This window comes from Calypte anna, chromosome 11 (assembly GCF_003957555.1).
Source record: "Calypte anna isolate BGI_N300 chromosome 11, bCalAnn1_v1.p, whole genome shotgun sequence".
In the NCBI taxonomy this organism is placed as follows: Eukaryota; Metazoa; Chordata; class Aves; order Apodiformes; family Trochilidae; genus Calypte; species Calypte anna.
Window position 1 is genome coordinate 11,430,661 of NC_044257.1, and position 16,268 is coordinate 11,446,928.

General features: G+C 40.6%; 1 protein-coding gene across 2 annotated transcripts; it reads right to left on the bottom strand.

Annotated features, from left to right (window-relative positions):
- Nucleotides 1-1,749: 1,749 nt before the first annotated feature.
- Nucleotides 1,750-16,118, bottom strand: CMTM3 (CKLF like MARVEL transmembrane domain containing 3). 2 transcript variants are annotated; one of them, XM_030458057.1, is made up of 6 exons: nucleotides 15,972-16,049; nucleotides 12,106-12,190; nucleotides 8,234-8,346; nucleotides 6,617-6,712; nucleotides 5,234-5,351; nucleotides 1,750-3,553 (listed from the first exon to the last, which is right to left on the bottom strand). In XM_030458057.1, the coding sequence occupies exons 2-6, from the start codon at nucleotides 12,152-12,154 to the stop codon at nucleotides 3,525-3,527; spliced, it is 405 nt and encodes a 134-aa protein (XP_030313917.1). In that variant the 5' UTR covers nucleotides 12,155-12,190; nucleotides 15,972-16,049; the 3' UTR covers nucleotides 1,750-3,524. The 2 variants fall into 2 exon arrangements, with proteins under 2 accessions (XP_030313917.1, XP_030313916.1); XM_030458056.1 differs by lacking the exon at nucleotides 12,106-12,190 and having other exon boundaries at nucleotides 1,766-3,553; nucleotides 8,234-8,389; nucleotides 15,972-16,118.
- Nucleotides 16,119-16,268: the final 150 nt, after the last annotated feature.

A 16,268-nucleotide genomic window follows, 5' to 3' on the forward strand; every position in this document is an offset into this window, starting at 1 on the left:
TTGACAGCAGTAACTTATGTGTCTAAGTGTAGCATCTTCCAGCTCTGTATGTGAAAGCTGTGCTGTTAGTGCTTGACCTGTTTCAAAGGCAAGTTAACTCTACAAGAAAATCTAACCTCCAACTTGTTTTTACACCAGAAATGATTTTTCAATATGCTGTATTCTTCTTTTCTGATGGGTTTTATGCTAAATAAAAAACACAAGCTGAAGAATTGTAATGTCTTGCAATACAGAAAGCAGTCTTGTTTTTAAAATCCATGTTGTTATAGCATAATTTAAATGGTGTATTTATCAGTTTTAAATGTAACTTTGCTTTTCCAGTCTTTTGTATATGGGCACAATACTTTTTGTAAATTTTTTTTTTATTTAGTTGTCTTTTTCTTTCTGATATTTGAAAATTTGGGCTCTGGATTTTGATGGTACTTTTCTGATCATGTCTTCATAGTGGTAAAAGTCTGTATTTTTGTATGTAGGGAAAATGGTAGTTTTCTAACACCTTGACCAATATAGTATGGAATCATTTGTGAAGGACTTTCCGTTTAATAAATGGACATATTAAAGTACTAAAACATTGTCCTCATCTGTAAAGGCAACATGCAGATTTGGTGTACCAAATGTTGTGGTTGATAAGCTGGCAATTCAGTAAGTGCAGTTGGTAAACACACTTGTGGCACTCTACTGGTAATGAAGGCATCTGTTAGCCTGCATGGGTTTTGGAAACAGCTCCTGTTTGGATCAAGAATGTATTATGAGTGAACAGAAATGTTTATTATGACCATGCTTTTATTTTATTTTATTTTAGCAAAATAAAAACTTCAGTAAGGCCTCCAAGCTGCAGGTGTAACATTAGGCTTGTGTTGAATTGCAGAGAAACCAGTGCTCCCACTGCTTTGATCTGGTCAGTTAAGGAAAAACAAGCAAACAAAAACCAAGGAGCCTTTGCCTCTGCCTTACACCAAACTCTGTGCTTAGTGCAATATTGGTGGCAGGAGATGAGTGAAAGTCTGAGTCAACACCCTCCCTGCAATCAGAATTGACTTTAAAATAATTATTTTTTTATTGAATTATTCTTTTGGAAATGATATTCATAAAATACAGAAGTGTATTTTATTTCAGTCATAGGAACACATCTTTTTAAACAGTAGGCTGGAATCTTACACAAGTGCTTGATACTGGGAGCAAACTGCTTAGAAATAAATCATCAAATACTTGAATGCTAATAATGAAATTCTTTGGACAGGCAATTCATTGCATGTCTGCTAAAGCAGTCCTTAAGCAGTTAGTGAGCAATTTTGTCTCCTGCTGATTTAGGAGTATTTCAGTGTGAAAAAATCACTAGAAGACCTCAACAGATTTTAGGTTATAAGATGGCTGTGAAGGGTAAACCCAAAGGGGATTGTCGTTTAGTTATTAGTTGCTAAGTAAGAGCACTGTATCTTTGATGCCTGTTAAATATGCTAAAACTGATTCTTGCTTAAATACTTTCATGTTTATGCACTGAAGTTTCTCCTTGCAAGATGTAAAAGCGTGAGTGATTGGTCTCCAGTGCTGGCTCTGTGCTCTGGCAGCCTCTCCAGCACACAGCATCCTTCCTGATGGAGTTCCTTGAAATGCTCTTTGTTACTCGCTGGGCAGAGATAAGGTGGTACTACCAGGTATAAAAATAAGTAAAGACACCCAACACTTCTATTAAAAAGGTTTAATCCAGCATGGTTTCTAAATACTAACCATGTACTAGTTTCCAGCTGAGACATGCAATACATTTTTAATTAAAGTCTTAAAAAAAAAAAGAGGAATACAAAACAATTGAATACAAAAATGAGCCCAGGTCCCATAACGTCACAGTGCGTGCCAGTAAAATATGACAATAGAAAAGAAAGAAATGTGGAATTTCATACTGGAAAAGGTCCAAAGAGCACTTTCTCATAAAAGCAAAGATTATTTGTCACATTTGGAAGTAAACATATGTTTTGCTTTTATTCAGTGGTCTGGAAACAGGAGATGTAGGAGCTACCTGTTTGGCAACTCTGAATCTGACCAGCACCTCCCCAAGCACCCGCTCACTGTTCAGTTCCATGTTTCTGCCCAGCAGCAGTGAGCAACTGGCAAGGGATTGGAAACCAAGCAGTAAGTTTTTTCCAGAGGAAATCGGCCTTTATTGTTTTATCCTTGTTTTTAATTTACTCCATTAGTACTATCTGCTCTCATTTTAATCACTTTTTGTTAAGGCCACCTCTTCTAGTACTATATTAACTTTTAAAAATGCATACGGTTTCTCTGAAACAGACCTGTCTGGTGCCATGTATATAAGGAGCATGCTTTTTCCAAGTAGTACGTGGTTATAGGTGGACACAAATATATCAAGGTAGATTGTACTACCTGTGAAAACATCTCCTTCAGAAGACTTTTCCCTAGAACACCAGACTATGAGATAAATCATGGCCTTCCAGAAGGAAGGGGGGAACCCCTCCATCCCAGAGAAAGTGGTCTGGGAAAATGAATCTCATTGCAGACATACTTGAGTTTGGAAAGGGGTTTTTTGCCTTTTCACAGTGGGAAGGTTGTATTTCCCTATTGGGGTCCAGGTATCCTGAGTGTTACAGAAACAATTGTCTGTTTTGCAAAGCCAGTGGATTGAGTCCAGTGCTGCTTCTCACAGGAGGAAATGTTCCTAACACAGAGCTTGAGATCAGACAGTGACATCTTGCACACAGATATTTGCAGGCTTCAACAGGCAGGTAACGTTGGATGGTGTTTGGCAAACCTTCTTTACCTGCCTGTGCAAACATGTACAAGGGCTTCCATGCAAATGGTAGGAACCTTGTATCTGTGGTGAGACTACAGAAGATGGGATGTGACCCCATCCAAGTAGTTTAGAAAAGTGACAGTGAATGTTTGATGAGCCAGCTGCCCAGCAACACAATTACACTATGAAGTTTGTTCTTGCTGCAGATTTCCAGTTCTCACTTATTGCAAATGGGTAGTAGATACAAATGTATTGCATTATAACTGTAATCTATGCTTTCAGTGCTTGAGATAGTAGAATACTCAGATTTAGATAAAAAAATATGGTTGGTTAATGAAGAAAAATACAAATAAAGGCATTCTGAGCCTCTCTTCTTTGGCACAGCAAGAAATAGAAAAGATGTTAAGTATTAATGATTTGGAATTAAGAAAGCATATTAAAAGCTCAGCTTACATATTTAAAATACTATGTTCCCATTTACTCAGTACATTGTAGTGCTGAGTAAAGTAGGGGCAACAGAGAATTGAGATGTGTTGTGTGGACACAGATGTCTGGCAGGTTGAACTACTGCAAAATCTGTAGTTCTGAAGGAGTGTCTAATGGCATTGAGAATAGTCTCCTTTTCCACATCACTGCCCGTGTCTGTGCTTGGGTGATTTCATGAACAGTGGGGTGGAAAGTGGGTACCAAGACTGAATAAGGGAGATATTTCAGTTGGCAGTGCATTCAGCAAAGTGCTTGATCATCTTCCCTTCACACTTGGTTGGTGTTTGTTTCTTCAGTCTGAGTCAGAATCCGAGTCTTCATCTGGAATTGAAAACAAGGAACAGTGAAAATGAAAAATGGAAATCTCTGTGACAGCTTTAGCTCTTGCTGGGAGAGAGATGCTGCTCTTCAGCAGGCGTCTGCTTCAAAGGACATGGTGTATTTAGGAAAAGGCTAGTGAAATGTCAATTCCAGCGTAAGGGAACGTTAAACAGTGTTTAACAGGACTTGAGAAATGCTGCTGAGAGACACTTAGACCACTACAACATAGGTAACAGTTCAAATGACAGAAGCTGCAGAGATATTATTAGCATGAGCACCAAGAGGAAGTCTGCTGAAGACATGCTTCCTGTACTAGAATATTGCTGTTTGCTGTGGGTCACAGTTACGCACTGCCAGCTCAGTGTATCTGAAAATCAGGCTTCAAGACAAGAAGAAATCCTGGTAGGCCTGCAGAGGTACATTTTGCCCAAGCCTGAGACTCAGCTTGCAAGGAAGCAAGGGATTTCTGGCTTCAGGAGCTGAAAGCTCCAGAATGAATGGAGTTTGGTGCTGAAGGAGTACTGCTGCAGGGCAGAGCCCTTCTTGCCTGGTCAGATCATCAACACAAAGCTGCGTGACTGCATATTCGTAAGTTCATTTATCTCCCTCTCTATTTCCAGGCAAATGAGATCTGATCTTTAGCCTAATTTTGTACCCTTGTCACCTGATCATCTTTTTTGGGTTAGTTCAGTTCGTGGGGATAAACAGCTTTTAGTTAGCTTCCTAGGATCTGTTCCTCTAATTTTTCTCTCTCTTTTGTTCTTCTTTTTGGCCTAAAGCTTGAAAAACATTTAAGTCTACAAAAAACACCCAGGAAAGAGTGTCAATATTACTGTGTACCTTCTAGAATTCTGTATGCATCTTGGGTGTATGTTTTTGAGTTTTTTGTGGGTTTTGGTTTTGTGTGGAGTGGTTGCTTTTGCTTAAGTGTGGATCAGTCTTTTTCATCTGTGTGGCTACGAGATATATCACAGGGGCATGGTGTCTGGTTTGGGATTCTGAGTACCGCAAAATAGCTGCCTGTGTCCTGACTTGGGAAGGGTTTGAACTCTGAAAAGCAGGTCTCTCTTTTTTATCTTTGTCTAAGTGGATCTGTCTGATCCACTTAGATCTGTTGATCTAAGACTGTACTTCATGTATTAGAAAGAAATTTGTTAACAATCTTGTTTATTTTATGTTGTGTGGCTCTTGGATTTCAAGACAATTTGCCCACAGATGGTCAAAGTTTAGCTATGAGTAAGAGTTAATACAGATATAGAGATGATAAAGAGAAAAACATTGTTGGGTTATCAACAAATGTGGGTTTGTTAGTGTTTTTAAAAAAACAGATTGTTTTTTTTTTTTTTAAAGTAACATTTCTTGATGGGAGGGAAAAAGTGTGTGCTGCACAAAAATATATGTAGTGGGATTTGGAGCCTTTCAAAGTTAGATAGCACAAAACTCTGAGAAGTTTCACATTCCTAGCTTGCTAGTTATCTTTATAAATCACTGAAATTCCAGTTGTATTTTATGACTAAGCAGCTTGGTAATTCAGCATAGTTGTGGCATTCAAAAGCAAGGTAGCCAAGAATAGAAACCGTTATTACTAAGTAAGTGTTCTTGTTCCCCTTTGAAGGTTGAAACGGAGAATAAAATCTCACATTATGTGCTCATATAACCAAAATGGTGAATTTTACCTACCTTCTGATTTGTGCCCTTCAGGGGAATCAGAACTGCCTTGCTTGAGAAAAGTAACCAGGTCATTGAAGGTTATGTAGAAATCAATGGCATACACTATTGTGGCTATAAATCCAAACACCTAAAATGGTAAAACAACACTCTTTTACAATAGTTCACATTCATCAGTGCCAAACCAAAATGAGCTTTACCAACACAAGGAAAATTCTGACAGAAAACTCAGACTTTTTTTTTTTTTTTTTTTTTTTCCTATTCCTTTCTAAAAAGACAGAGAAGAGAACTGTCTTGTGACCCATTGGTATCAACTAAATTAGAGCTAATCTGAGAGGCTGATCCCTAAAGTTGCTCTGTCAGACATGTCCTCAGCCCTTCCCCGGGATACATCACTTTTTGGGTGTGTTCTGAGCACTGCACTGCCCTGTGCTGAGAGCTGCAGGAGAACCTAACCCATGCCTCTGCCATCTCAGCACATCTCTTTGCCACCAAAAAATCACCTTGATGTCTCTGGGAATAGTTATTTACTGGTTTGCAAGGCAACGTGGCTATTGTAGAGTGAACTGCTTTGAGATAAAATGGTTCTGGGGTTACCTGCTCAGCACTAAGGAAGCAGCAGTGTGGCACAGGCTGCGTTCCACAATCTGGTGAAAAAAACCGCTGTGTTCATCACTCTGTGTCCAAACTGAGTGATAAAGAGTTCAAGATCTCTGTTTTGAAGCTGTGTATGGTTTGGGATGGTTTTGTAAGGGATGCTGGCTAACACTACTGGGTTTTGTGCTTCCCTATCTTAACATTATTATGCAAATTTTATTTATGTTGCATACATTATTGATGCTTTAGAGTCAAGTTGCAAATGGAGAGGCTGTATCTTATTTCTGAACACAAAATGCTGCTGATGAAGGCTCTCTCCTGGGAAGTCCATATACTGGAGGGAAAAATGACACTGCTTTTGTTTGAAGTCATCCAAGTAAAATTAAGCAGTAGAGAAAGGAGATTAAAACTACTTAATTTAGACTGTCCTTACTAATTACAGGTTTGATTTTTAAATTATAATTATTCCTTCTGTTCAAGGATCTTGATGTTCTTTGCAGGAATAGAGTAGTTTATCTTCCCTGTACAGCTGGTGAAATTAAAAAAGCAGAATAGGTGTCTTGCCTGAGTAGTACAGTTAACATTAAGCACCATTATTAGAATGAAAAAATTATTAATTGCTTCAAAACCTGTTTTTCTAAATGACTGACCATATCATCCGTGCTTTAGGCAAATCTAATTCTCAGTTAATTGAAGAAACTTCTACTACTTGCAATGGGGTCAAAATTGAATTGTTTCAGAAGTACATCCATACACAGTTCACCAAAATACCTAAGTAGAAAGCTCACATCTACTTACTCCTGCTGCTTTAGAAGCTCCATCATTATATTTTGAGACAGCAGCAATTGAAATGGCAAAGTAAATAATGGCAGCAGTGACACACCGCAAGAAATCCTGTAAAATAAGCAACGTTGCATTCTCAGATTAATCATGTAATTCCAGTACACAAACTCCTCTAAAAATTATTTCCAAAATTACCATTTTAAAATTTCCACTGTTGCATCAGTGGGCTTGCTTGACATTGCAGCATGGCAGCAGCCTGGTATTTTGTAGCAGATGAGTTGCTCTGTGATTTACACCCAGTGTGTACATCTGTAATCCCAGCTGGCCTGAAGGGAACACACCCATTGCTATCACTGAAATAGTGCTTCTGTGGCAGAGACTGTAGCTCTGCAGGGCAGGGGCCATGTGCCCTATAATAAAAGCAGTCATGTGCTGGAGCACCAGCATCTCTGAACTGTATATTAAATAAAGAACTGTGATTCCCAGGGCATGTGTAAATCATGTGAGCTGCAATAATGGGATCTTGACCTCTGTTAGCCACTAGGTCTTCTGCCTTTTCAAAGAGATGGGTGATTAAGGTACTGTCTTAAAAGACATATTCTACAAGAAACTTTTCTGGAGTCTGGATGAGGCCATTTAGATACACTCTGTGGCTAGAGTTTATTATGATAAGAGACATAATAAATGTGGTGGGGTTTTTTGGTCTTATTTCGGGAATCAGATGCATGTAGAAAATGAGAAAATAGAACTGAGATGACCATCTGAAAGGTATGCACACTGTCATAGTCAAAGTCACTGTTACTGTTTTATCCATGGATGTCCTTGCAAATGTGTTTTTTTACACATTGAGAGCTAATTCAAAGCTGACTGACAAAGGATCATAGATTGGTTTGGGTTGGAAGTGACCTATGATGAACTATCGCTATTGTACCAAAAGAGAGTCCAGATCAGTTGAATTAGATTTTAAAAAAAATGTATTTGTACTCCTGGGCAAATTCTCCCTTTCCAACGAATGTTTGAAGCAACAGAGCCATCCACTGGCCAGTGTGCAGCCATCACCTGCTACAACCAACCCGAACACTTCCCAATGCACAGCCGGTGGTTTCCTTTGTGTAAACGAGCATCTGCCGATGAGAGTTGCAGGGCTCCCCCCCTGGACAAAAGTAGTTGGCAGTTTGTTTGCAGGTAAGCATGGCTGCATCACAACAGCTCTTAACTTTAAGACATTTTAGTAAAGTTTATGTGTTAGCATATAGAATGTGTAGCCTGCCTCAGTTTCCCCATTTGTAAGTGTGATCATACTTGCTAGGAAGACACCAGCAGCGGTCAGACTTATTTCAGCTGATATTGCCTGCTTCTTAAGATCCAGCCCCATGCCATTTGCCTGAAATCAAGCATGAATTCTGTGCTTTAACAAAATTATGCTTTGTGTCAGCACCAAGAATGCTGTTGTACGTTGTATAGCATAGCTGAAAGATTGCTTTGGGACCTTTGGAATGAGAGACAATATCGACAAGTTTCTAATAGGGGGTGAAGTTGTTAACAGTCAGCCTAAACTCCCATATAGTCTCTTTTATTCATGTTATACTCCACACTTAAATGTAAGGGGTTTATACTGTACATCTCACTTACCGTCAAAGGCCAGTAGAATCCTTTAAACTTCTCATTAAGTTTGGAGGCATAGGCAAAAAAAAGAAACAGTGCCAGCAGAAACTCTAGGAGCGGTGCCGTCATGAAAGAGGCAGCTAGAGATGCAATAAAGCAGATAAAGATGATAAATGACAGCACCTAGAGTAAAGGGAAAGAAAACAGTAGTTATTTGCATGGAATAGCAGAGCCTCAGGAAGCTGAGCAGCTTTGAAGCTTTATTCTCCCTTCCTATTTCTGTCACTGCTGCTGCTGCTGGAATATCTTGCTTCCTATTTTTTCTTTTCTTCTTGGGCCAAATGACTTTTCTTGTTTAGCATGGAATAAATCTAAAGTAATGGTGTTTAATTCAATGTGTGTGAAAACAACCTTCCAGAGAGCTCGGTGGATTTGCACCTCTCCAAGTTAGTGATTTGTTCTGAACTGTAAACAGTTCTGACAAATTCTGAAAATAGAACGGGGCACTGCCAAGCAAACAGAGCTTTAAGCCTTCAGCTGTGACAGTTCTCATTTGAAATCCAAATCATTGCTTAGATAGCCCAAAGTAACTCAGCATTTATAATCTTCTTAGAGTTGAAAGAAAGAAGTCTGCTGTTGACAGACAGAAAAAAGGTGAGAATTAATTATTCTGTGATTTCTGGAAGCCTCTGGTTCTACTTTTCCAGTGTAGACAGCTGTTTTAGAGACTAATAGGATAGATAACTCCCATAGATTTATCTCTATGATGTTTCCTAACTTCAGGAAATAATAAAAAGGTCATGTGTTTTCCCATGCAATTAGAGTACCTTTAGAATACAGCTTATGGCACAAAATAGAAAGTTTCATGACAGGAAAATAGCCAGAGAAAATGCATTTTCACCTAAACCAGAAAGGACCAAAGTGCTGTGCTTCACTTAGAGACTCCCAGCTACGGTATTTGTATGTGAACAGGGGAGATGAGAGAACCATGGAGTAACTTAATAACGTTTTCAAATTATGTGCTGGTAGTTGGTCACCTCCAAGAAGAGGCTCCAGCCCCATGGCTCGACTGCCTCACGTGGTAACTGTGCTGTATTCTTCAAATTAGCTTAAATAAAAAGGAGCTAGCATGCTGAAAAAAACATTTTATGCTGCTCTATTTGGCTTTTTCTCTTGGAGACAAATCTCTGCCTTAGCAATGCTCAGAGATGCTTCAGGTATTGCTTGAGTATTAGATTACACGGATTTTTTTTAACTTTTAAATTGGAACACTGACTTTATCACTAATATGATAATTAAAATAGAGGTATTGGGGGAAAATAGGTATAGAGATATATGGGGGAAAGAAGTCAGTTCTTGACCAGGATACCAAGGATACCAATAACTGGAGTATATTGTTTTGAACCATTAGGACTGGGTGGTGAAGTTTGAGAGGATGTGACATTTTTAGTAAGATACTATATTTATCTTAAAATGCCTGTGCATTGTTCTTGTTTCATTCATTTGTTAGAAACTAAGGTAGTATATATAGCTTATGTATATATATATATATATACTATGTATAGTAAGTATAGCATTTATGCATTGGGGTGTGTTACTTGAGAATATTTACCCTATTTGTTGTTATTCATTCCATTATTATTTGCTTATAGCTTACACAGTCTCTTTGCAGGCTTTCCTAGAGTTTTCATAGAGCAGAAGGAACTCATTCAAAGTATTTTACCCATAAGGGGGTATTTTATTTCTGTGGATGAAGTGTAATCTGTACTCTTTGAAGAGAGGTGTGTATAACAGAACGTGAAAACTTGTAAGAGGAAAGAGGACTTTTTCCTTCCTATCATGCAGCCTGTTCCCTTCCCACCCCCCGGACAAAAACCGGAAAGGTCAGGACTTGAACTTTCTGAATCTGCTCCACTTGCATTAGTTGAGCATAATTTAGACACTGTTGCATGTTTTCTTGGTTTAAAAAGAAACCACCAAGTAGCTAGGATATTTTTACTTGCTTGTTCTGGTGTTTAAAGAAAACCCAAACCTCTTCCCTTTTCTGGCTAAAGGGAAGTGTGTGATAGTGGAGACGTGTTCAGGGTAGGTCCCACTAACCAACCCACTTTCAGTAGCAGAATGTTGGACCTGATTTTGAGAAGGAAGGTTTGAAAGTTGGTATTTTAAAATGTTATGGCCTTCATTGAGGCAAGGCTGGGAGTGGAAGCAAGGAGACAATAGAAAGAACAAGAGAAACAAAAGGAAGGAGGTGCCTGAAGCCTCTGTCAGGCAACAGCTAAGTTTTTGTCTGCCCAGTGGCACTGCAGCTCTGATTTTAATGTCATACCTACTCAGTAACCTGGAGATGGCCTTGTGTAACAAACAAGAGCCCACAGGGCTGTTGGCTTTGGTGGTATTTCACATCATTTATGGCCCGTTTCCCCTTCTGTCCGATACTGGATATTACCTGTTATTATCTTTTCTGAATTTTAAGAGTAGGTTTCTTGTTATCTTGTCTGACCATTTAATGGCACTGCTACTAACTCTAAAGCATTTGATGTCATCTAAAAATCTGGCAATTTAGAAAATTTGCATCTCCTCCCACAATACAAACACTGATGTGCCAGTCTGTACTCAGAAATAATGAACACCTACTTTTCCACACTTCAAGTCTGAGACAAAGATCTGGTAAACTGGACGTTGCTCCAAAAGTGACAAACTCAAAAGCAACCTTCAGAACCTAGCCTGACTCCTCTGAAAACTGTCACATGAGCCACTGCATATCACGCTTGTTTCACACCTTTTTTTCTGAAGCTGTGTGTTTAAAACTCATTTCAGAGAAAGGTCAAGCAATGGGGGTTTGTTGTTTTTCTAACAGCTCTGTGTCTATGCTAAAAAAAAAAAAAACGCCAAACAAACAAAAAGCCAAAGAGGAAGTTTGTGAGGCTCAAAGCAGTTGCATGTCTTTTCTAGCTCTTTCAGACTCAGGAAGCACTGCTGCTTCTGGGAGAAAAAAATAAAAATTGTGTTTTATCACTTTTATCCATTTGTATCTAGACAGAGGGTTTCTTTTTCCTTTGGGAGTACATCCTCAGCATCAATAGCAGCCAGAAGTCTGAGCAGTTCCTGCACTGCTGCTGAAATGTTAGTGTGATTGTTACCAGCATCTGTGTGGAGGAATATTTGGATGCAGTGCAACAAACAGAGCAGGATCCTTCCATAGTCTAGTTTTATAAAAAATCCTGGCAAAAAAAAAAAAAAAAAAAAAAAAAAAAGAGGCCTGCTTCTTCATTCAGCACCTTTTTTTTTTTTTACAGAAAATGGAAGGTATATAACACAGAAAGAACAATTACATATTACTTTTTCTTTTTTAAAGGAAATTCTTTGGTATTGTATTTCCAAAATTCATTTTCTCCTATGTCATTGTGACTGAACACTGTTGTGGGGCTTCTTGACCTGGCTGGGAATTATGAAGTTGTGTTAACATATAACCATCTTGCAAAGTAAAGCATTGAAAATAATTAGTTACAGTGGTTAGAAAGCACAGTGATCCTTAGGGGAGGAGGACTGCTGAAGAGCATGAAGGTGTTTGTGTTCCCCACTGCAGCCCCTCGGGGAGGATGGGGATGCCAGGAAGCAGCTGACACCACTGCACACACCCTGGTGCCCTCTGCTTGGCACAGACCAATGCTGGCCACACAGTTCCCCTCCACAGGAAAGAACAGGTTTGTTGCAGCAGTTGTAAGAGTCTAGCAGTGAGCTCTTTTGAACTGAAGTGTTACTGTTCACCGGCAGAGACAAAAAGTGTAGCACTTAATGGTCTCTGCTATTTAGTTACTTCTCCATAGAACTCTATGGAGGTGAAGTTGTAGGTTCCCCCATAAATAGCTGTCTTCATGAACCTTCTGGCTACAGACCTGGAAAAGGCACAGGGATCATCTTCAAAAGAGGCTTTATACAGAGCATCTGAAGCTTCAGTTATGAAGATCAGTTCAGAGAGGACTGAAAAGAGAGGAAAAAGGCAGGAAAAGACGAGAAAAACAGGCACAGTGATTTTTACATCCTGCATGTCACCACAATGACACAAACTTATACAGGACTACTTTGCATATTCATATTGTATTTTTCTGAAAAAAAAAAAGAAAAGAGAAAAAGGAAAAGAAAGAGGAAAAGAAAGAGGAAAAGAAAGAGGAAAAGAAAGAGGAAAAGAAAGAGAAAGAAAAAGGAAAAGAAGAAAAAGGAAAAGAAGGAAAAGTAAAAGGAAAAGAAAAAGAAGAAGGAAAAGAAAAAGAACAAGAAAAGAAGAAAGGAACAGGAAAAGGAAAGAAAAATAAAAAGGAAAGAAAAAAGGAAAGAAAAAGGAAGGAAAAAAGGAAAAGAAAAAGGAAAGGAAAAAGGAAAATAAAAAGGAAAAGGAAAGAAAAAGGAAAAAAAAGTAAAAGGAAAAAGGAAAGAAGTAGTCACCGCATACTGGCTTCAGTGGACTAAGGAAATGGCAATTAAAGCAGTTACCAGGACCAACACAAAAGATTGACTGAAATAGCTGGGGTGGGCAGCAGAATGTGTAATTGTGGACTGTACATGCTCTGTACAGGTGTGAGAGTGGCTGATAAATGGTTCCACTACAGGACTGAGGGAACTGAAAAATGCATCTCTAAATAGGGAAAATAGACCATGGAGGAGAGGCTGACCTTTAAGATAGCAACTTGAGCATTTAGCAATGATGAGAAGCTTAGGACAAGAGGAGTGTGAAAATATATAGAAGAAATAATGGCATAGGGAGAAAATAGGAAGGAAGAAAAGTTAAAAAATGAACCTGGCAGATAAAGAATGGTGATAGAAAGTGGAAGAGTGAGACAGTTGAAAAATAGGATCGGTACAGCCAGCAAAGCTTATTCTTCATGTTCTTCATATTCTTCATGTTACTACTTCTTTGTGGCTATGTAGCTATCCCAACTGGAATAAAAAATTAAGGTAGGAACATCAAAAGGAAGAGGGGCGGGGGGGGCACAATGACTTCATTCTCTGAATAAAATTTGAGATTATAATTAAGCTTCTAGCAGTAAAACAGCTTCATCACCAGCCTAACTTGTCCTGGAGGAAGCCCTGGAAAGCCCAGACTCAAAAGCCCGCAGAGCAGCTTACATGCCCAACATGAAAATCACACCTGAACATTGTAAAGATCCATAATGTGTGCAAATGTTATTTTTAAAAAGTGGTTATAGCAGTTTCCTTTCAACAAAGCAATCCTTGCCTGCAGTGCTGAGCTCCCCACACTCCTGGGACAGCTGCCAGGGTCACCTTCCCTGGGTTGCCCTCAGCTGCACTCTGTCTGCCTCCAGCAGTGCAGTGAGAGAAGGGGCTGGGGTGAAGGTGGCAGTCCTCTTAATTTACAAAATCTCAGCTGGACTGCTGTCATTTCTGTCAGCTGAACCAATCGTTTGCCAGATACTTCTACTGGGCAAAACAAGAGTTTTTGATGAGGTTATTTCCACCAAGCACACAACCAGCACAGTCTGAGGGAATTTGCTTAAGCCAGCTCCTGTTCCCCTTCTGCCACAGACAGAAAAAAGAGAAATACAACCTTCTGCCACAGTCAAGATATGTTTGTAAGTTGCTGCTTTGTTTCAGTGGTTTGCTTTGAGTGTTGAAAAATCTGACTTGGCACTTCCTGCAGCAGATATACCTGCAGAGATGCCAGTATTTGCATGACTTTATTCTTGTGACTTGCCAAGCTGCCGAACAATAGTGATGTGACAAAGGTACTCAGAAACAGTAATGAGAACCCCATTTTGTTTCTTAACAAAAGACACTATTCAAAATCTCTGTCCCATGAATATTATTTACATACATTTAAAAAGAACCCAACCCTGCCTTTCATTAGTACCATGTTAAAGGGGGAAAATCAAACATCCAAGACATGAAATACAAAGCTAAAGATGAAACACATTTAAAGTTTGATAGATTTGACTTGGACTCATCTTCAGTTATTTGCACTGCATTTTCTTAATTGTATACAGACCGGATTTATTCTGGGGCCTGTGCTGTTTTGAAGGATTTCTTCTGGTAAAGCTGAGACAAATGGAGAGAAACTACTGCTGCCTCCCCTCTGCCAGGAAACGACATCCTAAGCACGTGGGCTGGCCTCCAAGGAGCACACAGAAAGCTTTGCTGCAGCTTCAGCAGATAGGATTTTAGAGCTGCTTCCAGCCAGCCAAACCCTCAGGAAGCCCCAAGTGGCCTTACAAAGGATAAACCCCTGTTTTGTCAAGACAGAGCAGTTTTTAATACTCCAAGGAGGCATAATCAGTACTTCTCTATGACAACAAAAGGGTGAGTCTCATCCCGTGACCAAAACAGTATTCCTCAAATATGTCATCATTCAGAGACATTAAAAAGCCAGGCTCTCTGAAAGTCATAATTTACCAGCTGTAAGCTTTTATAGGAAATACCTGTATATGTTAGAGTGTGTAACAAAAACATGTGCCAAAGGAGCAAAGGTAGTTGGGCTTTGGAGTCTTCTAAATGTGGGGTGGTTTTGTTTGAAAACTACAGATGCAGTATGAGTGATGGGAGGTACCAGGGATTTTTACCCCATTTTTAGTGGAGCTGATAGAGCCTGAGGCCTATGTACCTCACCACAAAAATCATCCTCATTTCCTGAGTGAATGTTTTTTCCCCTCTAGCCAGCCCTGCATCTCCTGACAGTTCCCCTTGCAGTCTGGCACTGGGCAGTGCCCACAGCCTCACAAACTCCCAGGGCTAGTAGAGAAGGGCTGGTCAGGAAGCCTGACAGCACGGTGTCCTTCTGACCATTCCTTCCCTTTCTCCTGCTTGAATTCCCTTGTATCCTTCTCTAAGCTAGAACAGTGGAGGGATAGAGACACCTTACACAGCTAACCAGTGTTCTACCTACCTAACTACTAGTTTGGGCTGTCCCAGTATTTGCAACCTCTGCCTAAACTCTGGCTAAAATTACAGAGAACTTCTTGTTTAAATGTCTCATTATTTCTAGTATAAATGATGTTGAAAGTCTAATTTCATCCCACTGACTTCCTCTTAAAATTTAACTTTTGATTTTGAAATAGCCACCATCCATAGCGGTAAGTTTTACCTTTCCATCAGTCAGAGTTTAGGTCTTGACAAGTACAAACAAGGACAAAAGTTGAAAGATTGTGCTGCCCTGTGTCAGGCCCACATCATAAATTCATGAGTGGGTTCTTGACATACTCAGGACGTGCTATCCTACAAACCATGCCTTCCCCATGGCAGGAGCAGTGCCAATCTGGTCAATAGTGGTCACTGGATTCACACTGCAAATAGGTTAAAACGAAATCCAAGCCGTGTCAAACTGAACAGGCACTCCTGCTAGAGGGGAACACATTTGAGGCACGGGAAGCACAATGAGACGGCTATTTCGGTTTCCTAACATGCTCTGGAGGAAAACAACCAACCGAACCTAAGCGCTGAAGGTTTCCCCCGGTTGGTGTGGTTGTTCCCCCTTCCCGCTGCGCTCTCCCGCGGCCACCGTCAGGCTGCGCTATCAGCCGATCCCCAGCAACCAAGCTTCTTGTGGCTGAGGAAGGGGCCGAACCCGCTCCCATTCACCCCCGGGGACACAAGCCCGGAGCCCCCGGCCTCTGGGAGCTCTGCCCCGGCTGTCCTCGGGCCGGGAGCCTGCGTTCCACCCGGGAAAGGAACGTGCAAGCCCGGGGCCGTGCGATCCCCCGCGTCCGGGGTCTTCTCCCCCCCGCCCGCCGCCCGGGGCTGCCCCTGCCCTTACCGACTCGGCGAGAAGGAGCTGGCCCTTGCGGGAGCCCAGGAATTCCCGGGAGGGAAGGACCGAGCGCAGCCCGGGCGGAGGCGCGGCGGCCTCGGGCTCCTCCATGGCTGCCGGCGGCTGCGGGCTGAGCAGCGCGGGCAGCTGCGGGGCGGCTTCTTTTTTTTTTTCTTTCTTTTTTTTTTTTTTTTTTTTTTTAAGGAGGGAAGCGGAAATCGTGACACTGCGGAAACGTGAAAAAAAGTTTCAGCATCCCCAAATCTGGGGAGGGGTGGCCGAGTTCTCGGCGCGGTTCCGAGC